The following is a 9,973-nucleotide window of genomic DNA, read 5'->3' as shown; positions in this document are numbered from 1 at the left end:
CGGGCCCGGGCCGGGCGGGGCGGAGGAAGCCAAGTGCCGGAGGAACGGAGGAAGTGACGCCCGGAGCCCGCCGGGGCCCCGCGGCCGCCCCGCCCCAGGAAGCGACGCGCCGGGGCCGCGCTGACGTTCGGCGGCGGCTGCGGAGCGATGGCGGCGCCGCTGGCGGCTCCGGGCGGCGCCGGGGCCGGTGCCGGGCCCGGGGCGGGGGCGGCGCGGGGCGGGCGCGGGCCGGCGCTGCGGGAAGGGGCGCGGGTGTCGGCGCTGTGCCTCGCCTGGTACGGGCTGAGCGCCGGCGGTAACGTGGTCAACAAGCTGCTGCTGGGCGGCTTCCCGCGGCCCGTCACCGTGTCGCTGTTCCACATCCTGGGGCTCTGCGGGCTCCTGCCGCCGCTGCTGCGCGCCTGGCGCGTCCCGCCCGCCGGCGCCGCGCAGCTGCCGCCCCGCGCCTACCCCCGCTACATCCTCCCGCTCGCCTTCGGCAAATACTTCGCCTCCGTGTCCGCGCACGTCTCGCTCTGGAGGGTGCCCGTGTCCTACGCGCACACAGGTGAGGGATGCGGGTGTCCCGGGGGTGTCCCGGTGCCGGCTGTGCTCGTAGGGAGGTGCCCGCGGGGGTGTCCTGGGGGCCAGCGTGGATTCGTGCCCAGGGGGGTGACCTGAAACCCGGTGTGTGCTTGTATGGGCACCTGGTGCAGTGTCCCGGTACTCATTGTGAGTGCCCAGTGCAGTGTCCCAGTACCCACTGTGGGTGCCCAGTGCAGTGTCCCAGCACCCCGTGTGTGCTGTGAATATCCAGTGCAGTGTTCCAGTACCCACTGTGGGTACCCAGTGCAGTGTCCCAGTACCCTCTCTGTGCTGTGAATATCCAGTGCAGTGTCCCAGTACCCTCTCTGTGCTGTGAATATCCAGTGCAGTGTCCCAGTGCTCACTGTGTGTCCCCAGAGCCGTGCCTCTGTCCCCAGTGGGTGCTGGCAGCAGATCCAGGGGCAGTGCCCCAGTGTGTGTGTGCCCTGTGGGTGCCCAGAGCACCAAGGTCCAGCTGGTGCAGGTGTCCAGGACAGTGACAGGGAGGGAGCACCCATCTGGGCTGGGCTGAGCTCCATCCCTCTGCTGGTGGTGCTGTCCCAGTCCCCAGTGCTGTTTTCTTGCTGTCCCCAGTGAAAGCCACCATGCCCATCTGGGTGGTTCTGCTGTCACGGATCATCATGAAGGAGAAGCAGACGACGAAGGTGCGGACAGGTTTGCTGAGGTTTCTTCTCTTGGTGCTGCTTGGGGGGTGCTCTGCTGGCTTGGGGTGGATCTTGTGACTGGAATTAGATTGTGTGGATTTTTAAAATCCCTTTTCCTTTTATTGTGAGTGTAAAACACGTCTGAACAACGACCAGGGTGCTGCTATCTGATGCACTGGAGTTGTCATTGTCTACTGCAATCACTCAAATTTCCTTGAACTGCAGTAGTGAAATGGCTGATCCCTAAATCAGCAGGGTGTATAAACTCGTTGAAAATTCCTAGCAGATGCCATTTACCCCTGTGTCCCTGCTGCAGGTGTACCTGTCCCTGATCCCCATCATCACTGGTGTCCTGCTGGCCACGGTCACAGAGCTGTCCTTTGACATGTGGGGACTCATCAGTGCCCTTGCTGCTACCCTGTGCTTCTCTCTCCAGAACATCTTCTCAAAGAAGGTACAGCTCTGTTCACAGCTCTGGTGTCACCCTTCAGCAGGACAGGGTGTCATTTCAATTACATAAGTGTATTTTTTTTAGTTGGCTTTGCAATCAGACAAGTCCAGAGGGTTGGTTGCTATTTTGTGTGTTCCCTGCAGCTCTTCCCATCTTTTGAAGCTGTTACACTGAATTTATCCTGAGCCCTTTCTTTACTCTTCAACGTGGATTTTTTTTTTCTGGTGGCAATTCAATAGTGCTCAAATTCAATAATTCATTTAATTGTACCTTTAATTGTACCTTGTTATATCAAATCATTCCTTTGTGCAGAACGAGTCACTGTCAACACTGGGCACTCCTTGAAACCACAGTAACAAAATTAAAGTGTGTGGTTTGGCTCTATTTAGTTACAAAATGGTTTCTGTTTTGTAGAGCTATCAATATATATTATATCAATTAGTATATATGATAATATAATAATATTATATATTATAACATTATATTATATTATATTATATTATATTATATTATATTATATTATATTATATTATATTATATTATATTATATTATTATAACAATATATGATATCAATTGTATCAATTAATTTTAATTTTAATATCTTGTTGATACTAAGAGCCACCACTCAAAAAAAACCATTGTTTTTCAAAGAGACATCAATTTTTCTTTGGTCACCCTAATAGGAAATTAATACCATAAGGATATTTATTTATTTTGCTCATTTACCTGTCCCCTGGAGCAGTTTGTTTCCTGACTGCTGTTCAATAATGGCTCTTGCCAGGTGTTGAGGGATTCCAGAATTCATCACCTTCGGCTGCTGAACATCCTTGGCTGCCATGCTGTGTTCTTCATGATCCCAACCTGGGTCCTGGTGGATCTTTCTTCCTTCTTGGTAGAGAATGACTTGGTAAGTGCTGAATTTGGAGAACTGTTTGCTATTATGAAAGAAAATAGAAAACAAAAACCAAACAGACTCCAGCACCCGACCAGGAAAGTGCTCTGAAGTGTTTCAGTGTGGAAGGAAGTGTTGTGAAACACCTGCAAATTGTTTCACAGGAGTTAACATCGTGTTTATTGTGAGAATTCCTGTCAGGGTTAGCAGAGGCAGCTCATGGGCAGCATAAATGTCAGGAGCTGGGGGCTGGAGGCAGAACCAACACTCCCAGGGTGTGTGGGGAATGTCCTCCTCTGCTTTCTCTGAGCTGGGAGTTGCATAAAGCAAAGAGCTTGGGGGCCTCTTTAGAGCTCAGTGCAGACATTCCTGCCTGCAGTGGCAGGTAAGAAGTGCCTCAGGCCGTGTTTGTGTTGTTACCTGAAACCCGAGATAATTTTTTTTTTTTTTCCTTCCTGCTGTTTGCTTTTCCACAGAGCTCCATGTCTCATTGGTCCTGGACCTTGATGCTGCTTATAATCAGTGGATTCTGTAATTTTGCCCAGAATGTGATTGCCTTCAGCATCCTTAACCTGATCAGCCCCCTGAGTTACTCCGTGGCCAACGCCACCAAGAGGATCATGGTGATCACCGTGTCCCTGATCATGCTGCGCAACCCCGTCACCAGCACCAACGTCCTGGGCATGATGACAGCAATCCTGGGCGTCTTCCTCTACAACAAGGTGAGCTTTATCCACCAGGAAGCGCAGCTGGAGCAGCCCAGCAGCTTTGAGTTGTTGTTTTTACAAGTTCAGAGCTCCTTGAGACAGCACAAAAGGCACAAGGGTCCATTGCAGAGGAGGGATGAGCATGGCCCGGGTGAAGGACTTGGTCACAGCAGCTGCTGGGCCTCTCACACAATTAAATGTTGATCTTAAGCTCTTTTTGAAAAGGGAAGTAACTCAGAATCTCTTGAGCAAAAGTTTGTTTGGCATGTGAGAGGAGTGAGGTTTTCATTAGATATTCACTGATATTTTAATACTCTTAACAAAAAAGTGATGTGACTGTAGAGCTGGCTGCTTTTCTCTGGGTATGGCAATAGTCTAGGTGCTATCTTAGGTGATAGCTAAGAAAATCTGCCTCCTCTGAAGGGTTGTGAGGCTTTGGAAGGGGCTGCCCAGGGAGTTTGGAGTGTCCATCCCTGGAGGTGTCCAAGGAAGGCCTGGATGTGGAAAAATCTGGGATCAAGTCCAAGTTCTGCCCCATCAGTGCTGGGTGACAAGGTGGGGATGGGGCAGAACTTGGACTTGATCTCAGACTTTCCTGTGGGAATCTTTAAAATTAGAGGGTTTTGGGAAAGCTGCAAAAGGGAAGTTTTATAGACAGCAGAACTGCAATTAGAGCTAAGCAGAAGCCATGAGATTTGTCAGCAGAAAAGTTCTATGAGGAGTAGAAAGTAAGGACAAATAGAACAATGGTCTGTGTATTAATGCTTGGATAGAATAACTCCCTAAGCTACAGAAAAGTATATCTAGGGAGATATTATGAAGTTCTATTTATAAGTAATATTATTAGAGTAATATTACTGATTATTAAAGTACTATTAATTAATTAATTATTAATATTACTTTAATAATCAGTAATATTACTGATTATTAAATCAGTAATATTACTTATTAATAAGATAATAATAATTATTATTAAAGTACTATTAATTAATACTGATTATTAAAGTAATATTACTAAGTAATATTAGTGAGATATTAGGAAGTTTTAAGCTTAATAATGGAGCTCTGTGCATTGTGTTTGAAGGCTCACAAGCAGGTATTGTATTTGAAATAAGCAAGCATTGTTTTAACCCAAGGCAGGGGTGCTTATAGTGATTGAACTACTGGCAATATAGAATATTTACTATACAGATGTAAATACTGTCAGTATGCTTTTGCTTTGTGTGATTGGTCAAAAAGTGACATTAAGTGACTTTTAAGTGAGAGGTAACATTAAGTTCTTTGTCTGCTGCCTGGGGTGTGAGCTGCTGGCATCTTCCCATTGCCATAGCCCTGTAATGAGGCTGATGCTGGAAAATAAAACAGCTTGGGAAATGTTCCCCAGCAGCCCCATCCTGGCTGTGATCTGTGCACAGACCCCTGGGCAGCCAAAACGGTTCTGTGACCAACTCCCTTCCTTTCCCAGACAAAATACGATGCAAACCAAGAGGCAAAGAAGCAGCAGCTTCTCCCAGTGACCACTGGAGACCTGGTGAACTTGGAAAGGCACCGAAATCCTGCTGAGAAGTCCCAGAATGGACTCGCAGCCTTCGGCCAGCACGGGGACTTCGTGCGCAGCAGCGTCCTCACAGAGCACTTCCAGTTCAGCAGGCAGAGCTACCCCACAGCCTACAACCTGAATCGCTTTGATATTTAGGATATCCTGGCACTCAGGCACAGACTGTGGTATCAGAGTGTCCCCAGCATTATCAGAACACTTCCAGTACATCCATGAATGTCACGGAGCCATCGAGGTGTGCAGGTTGCAGGGCAGGTGCAGGGGAGTGGTGCAGGAGCTGCTGGGCTGAGCTTTAATCCTGGAACAGCTTTAAACCTGGAGCAGCCAGACCTGGAACAGCTTTAAACCTGGAAGAGTCAGAGCTGACGCTGGAACCAAACCCACAGAGCAGATCCTGCTGAGGTGGGAGTGACCCTGCAGAGTGGAACATCTGCCACTGCTCCTTCCAGGCTCTGCCAGCTCCTTGTTCTCTTGGCAGCTGAATTCTGGCCAGTATCTCCTTTCCATGCTGGTAATGTCACCTTTAACTTGTTCTTTGATAATGGTTCAATGATCCTTTTAATGAAGCTTTCAGGAAGAAGTGAAAGCAAGGGGTACTTGTGCTGATCAGGATTTGTCTGGGGAGGATCAGCTGCAGGCAGGCAAAGCCGAGTTCATCTCCAGCATCTGTGCAGCTCCTTGTGGATATTCACAACCCTTGTGCCTCTGCCTTCAGCCCTGGATGAGGAACCAGAATTGTTTCTGCAGGAGCAGGCAGTGGAAGGATTGATCTCTCCCAGATCTGCTTCAGGAAAAACACAGTTCTCCAAATCCCTGCTCATGGCAGAGAGCAGCCAAGCCCAACCTAAAATCATCATTGTTTTCTGAATCATGTAGTCCTGTAACTGCAGACATTGCTGTCCCCTGGCCATGCAGGAAACTCCTTCCAATAAAAGTGTTTGGAATAATATGATTTTATTTTTTTACTTGATTCACACCTGTTCTTTCAAAACTGTTCTGTTGCTTTAGGAATTGAAAGGTGAAAGGTGTTTTGTTCTCAGTTTTATGCATAAGTTATGCTCTCTTATATGACTTATATCTTTTGAATGCATTGATTTGAACAATCATCATTATTAATTGTTTCTTAAATCTTTTTAGCCCCTAATTTGGGTTTTTTAAATTTCTTAATCACTGCTGTTGGAGTAGCTGTGTGGATTTAGGCTGACTTCCACTTCCTGCTGAAAGAAGTTAAAATTTTGTATCCTGTGCTGTTCCTGCAACTCCCCTGGCTCGAATAGGAAATGAAAGAAAAACTGGTTGGATCAGCAGTAAATAGATAATTTATGGCTAAAAACTGATTCAGAATCAATTCTAGACAAGGTGATTTTGTGTGTCAGGTACTGCATTTGTGCATGGAAGGGATGAACCTTGGCTTTCCTTCCTTTGAATGAAATTCCTTGGAATGAAGTGAAACCCAACTGGGAACTTGGGTTTCACTGAAGCAGAATTTTCTGTCCTTGCTTTAGTAAAAGATTTTAGGGGCCTTCTTTCCTTCCCAGACTGTTGTACAGTGAGACTTTGATAGCATAAGTTTTATGCTTTTAACCAGAGAGGTACCAGACACCAGTGACAAAATCCAGGCTGTGTCACAGAACACTCCTCTTATTTATTGCTTTAAAATGACCATTTCCACGATGTGAGATGATGATTTGGCTCCTTTCTGGATAATAAAGAATTTATTTTTAAGTGCAAAATCAAGCTGATCTTATTCTTTTGGCTGCTGGGGGTGGTGGTTTCATGAACAGCCTTCCACCAGAGAGTCCAAAAGAGGAAATGGTCCTTGTGAAACTTGAGAGATGGCTTTAAAATGCTGCTGCTGCTGCTGCTGGGTGTGAGCAGAGCTCCTTGCCTTGACTGGAGTTCAGTGTGTTCATGCCAGCTGAGAACTTGGGATTTTGGTAGCAAATCTAAATAAATCTGTCCCTAACCAGGGTGAACAAGGTTATGAGGAAATCTTTCCTTCAGATGAAATTTCTTTTGCCTGTTCCAGTATTAATGAGTGTGTAATTACTTCTTTTTAAGATGGGGGAAATGCCAAATGTGTATTTCTAGGGCTCATTTGCCAACATTTCAATGCTTTTACTTACAAGTAACAAGGATTTGGTGAACTCTGCATTTGGATTTGGTGCTGAGTCTGATTTGAGGATGAGACTCAGGCTGAGATTTCAGGAGGGGCTGAAATTCTCCAGCTGCTCTCAGAAGCTGTGACCTGGTGAATTCCTGCAAACCCTGAATTCTGTCTTTGTGCCTCAGTTTCCTTTTGGGAAATGGAGATGATTCTTCTTTGATCACACAGGGTAAAATACCAGAAAAAAAGTGGCAGTGGGGATGTGCAGGGATGCTCTGAGTTCATCTCTCCATGCTCTGCTGTGCCACGTTCCTGCAGCCTCAGCTGCCACAGGGAGTAAATAAAAACCAGGCCAGAGGTTTTATTAAATATATTCAGATTTGTTTCCTTTTAAAGAACACAACCAAACCTTTTCTGGCCAGTGTTTTCACAGCAAGCTTGCCCTGCACACTTCCCAGGGCAGATTTAAGCTCAGCTTTTTCTGTAGTCTTGGCGGCAGCTGAAGGTTTCCTGTTCACAACTGTCCCAAATTCCAGTCTGGCCCAAGATGAGGATTTCCCAGGAGGAGAATGGATCTTTTGAGGGCCCAGGGAGTGAATCTGTTCCCTGGAGAGCTCCTGCTGCTGCTCCCAGGTCTGAGGGCAGCAGGGATGGCTGGGTTGGTGCAGGGTCTCATTAAACCTGTCAGGTTGCACAGGGTGGATTTGCTGCATCCCAAATCCCAGCCCTTAAGCAATATTGCCCACATTCAGGGACAGGAACTTCCTGACATTGCTGTAATCAACATTGGAATCTTGGAGCTCTGCAAGGTTTTTGGTTTGGCCAATGGGATGTTTGTTCTAAGCTGGTTTGTAAATGAGGGGTGTGTTTGTACACAGGGCTGTAGGAGCTACAGAAAAGCTGGAATGAAGAGGGCAAAGTCTACACAAGTGTGTACAATGACCCTGGTATTGAATCAAAGCCAAGGCTTTGGGCTGATTTCTTGCAGGAAGCTCTGGGAGTGTCATGATGGTCACTGCTGAGGAGTTGGGTGAATGTTCTCACTCACAAATGCTGAAACCAGGGTTAGAACTGGACTTCCTTGAGGTATTTTGATTTTTACTATGCATTTTTTACACGGAAATACATCACAACATTGAAAAGCTTCTTCCCCAAGCAGCCCTGGGTAGTTGTGGAAATAAGAAAATCAATCTCTCCCCACTCCACGTGGGTTTCTGTTGGTAGTTCCAAAGAGTTTTGGTGCTCTTTAAAAATATTCCCCCTGCAGGTTGAATTTTAGTACCCAGTGGTGGTAAGAGGATCTTTGTCATCTGGTAAAATGCTTGTGGTTTTTAAATAACTGAATGCTAAATAAAATTGAGGCAAGGCTTAGGCTTTGTAAGTGCACAGTGATTTGTAAAAATAGTGTTGGTATTTTGGGGTCAACTCATGATGATTTCCAAAGCTCAGTTTTCCTTTCTAATCTGTTCAAACCCATTTTTTTCTGATGCAGCATTTTGCAGCAGAAGGAACTTCTGCCATGTGGCTCTTTGTGAAACAGGTGCAATATAAATAAAGGGAAAATTTTGTTTTTCCAAGGCTTAAATTTCTGGGTCGTGCTGTGAGCTGTTAAAAATAATTCTGCAATCTCTTTGTGGTGATGTTCAGGGCAGTGAAAGGAATTTGTTAACCCTGAAGTGACAGGTGTGCAGATAGCCAAGGGGCACCCAGCTTTTTTTTGTGTTATTTTATATTAGATCTCCTATAAATTGATGGGAATATGGGTGAGTTTCCCAAAAAAAAAACCAAACCAAGCCCACACTCCTTCTGTGTGGAATCCTGCCCTTCAGCAAATGAACTTTTGTGTGTTGTTTTCCTGTTCAGTTCCTCTGTGAAGTTCTGGATGTCACTCGGGGCCATGCTGGGATCCCTTTGGAACAACCACACTGGGGCTGCAGCTCCTGGGGCTCCTTCCTGCCTCCACCAGGAGCTCACAGAGGTTTTGGAGAATCCCTCTGCAGCAAATCCCCAGTGTCACCGTGCTGGGGACAGCAGGGAGAGCCCAGTGTCACCGTGCTGGGAACAGCAGTGAATCCCCAATGTCACTGTGTTGGGGACACCAGTGAGTCCCCAGTGTCACTGTGCTGGGGACATTAGCAAATCCCTGATGTCACTGTGCTGGGGGACACCAGTGAGTCCCTGATGTCACTGTGTTGGGGCCACCAGAGAATGCCCAGTATCACTGTGCTGGAGACACCAGTGTCCCTCCAGTGTCCCCCCACTGTCACTGTGCTGGGGACACCAATGAGCCCCCAGTGTCACTGTGCTGGGGACAGCAGTGAGTCCCCGGTGTCACTGTGCTGGAGACAGCAGCAACTTCCCCAGTGTCACTGTGCTGGGGACAGCAGCGAATCCCCAATATCATTATGCTAGTGACACCAGTGAGTCCCCAATGTCACTGTGTCAGTGCCACCCCCAAGTCCCCGGTGTCACTCTGCTGGTGACAGCAGTGAGTCCCCGGTGTCGCTGTGCTGGGGACAGCAGCAAATCCCCAATATCATTGTGCTGGTGACAGCAGTGAGTCCCCAATGTCACCGTGTCAGTGCCACCCGCCCGTCCCCGGTGTCACCCCCGCTCCTGCCCTGCAGTTCCACCTTTGGCCAGCAGGGGCACCGCGAGCCCGCAGGACCCTGCAGTTCCTCACCCTCACCACCAGGCGGCGACAGCGACTGAAATCGAGCCAAAATCTCAGCCTTAAAGTTTGTTAGAGACAGGAAAAAATAAACACAGAAACCTCTATTTCCTCCTTATAGAACCGATTTTCTTACATTTTCAAGGTCCTTATGCAAGGTCCTATGCATATATATATAAAAGTTATATTTGTATGTCTAAGAGTTATATGAATCTGCATTCAGAATTCCTTACCTTTTGAAATTCTGTGTATAATACAGTAGATGAAGAGGGTTATTTGGAAATAACCCTCAGTTATTATATAAATTAAAATTATTTTTCAGTATGTATATGAATAAGAAGTTTTAAAGCGAGGAAT

General features: G+C 47.0%; 1 protein-coding gene across 1 annotated transcript; it reads left to right on the top strand.

Moving 5' to 3' along the window:
• The first annotated feature begins 119 nt into the window (after positions 1 to 119).
• On the top strand, positions 120 to 8,530 carry SLC35E1 (solute carrier family 35 member E1). The gene is made up of 6 exons (XM_071452034.1): positions 120 to 547; positions 1,159 to 1,229; positions 1,546 to 1,683; positions 2,463 to 2,588; positions 3,050 to 3,295; positions 4,746 to 8,530. The coding sequence occupies exons 1-6, from the start codon at positions 148 to 150 to the stop codon at positions 4,974 to 4,976; spliced, it is 1,212 nt and encodes a 403-aa protein (XP_071308135.1). The 5' UTR covers positions 120 to 147; the 3' UTR covers positions 4,977 to 8,530.
• Positions 8,531 to 9,973: the final 1,443 nt, after the last annotated feature.

The sequence above is a fragment of the Agelaius tricolor genome, unplaced genomic scaffold, assembly GCF_023055355.1.
Source record: "Agelaius tricolor isolate 1412-34295 unplaced genomic scaffold, bAgeTri1.0.p SCAF_33, whole genome shotgun sequence".
Lineage (NCBI taxonomy): Eukaryota > Metazoa > Chordata > Aves > Passeriformes > Icteridae > Agelaius > Agelaius tricolor.
Note: the sequence above shows the minus strand (reverse complement) of the source record. Positions and strands in the feature narration are given on the sequence as shown.

Excerpts from the sequence above, each read along its gene's own strand:
- SLC35E1 (XM_071452034.1), top strand. The coding sequence starts at position 148 with ATGGCGGCGCCGCTGGCGGCTCCGGGCGGCGCCGGGGCCGGTGCCGGG. Across the intron at positions 1,230-1,545 it reads AGGAGAAGCAGACGACGAAG|GTGTACCTGTCCCTGATCCC; the intron begins GTGCGGACAGGT and ends TCCCTGCTGCAG. Across the intron at positions 2,589-3,049 it reads TCTTGGTAGAGAATGACTTG|AGCTCCATGTCTCATTGGTC; the intron begins GTAAGTGCTGAA and ends GCTTTTCCACAG.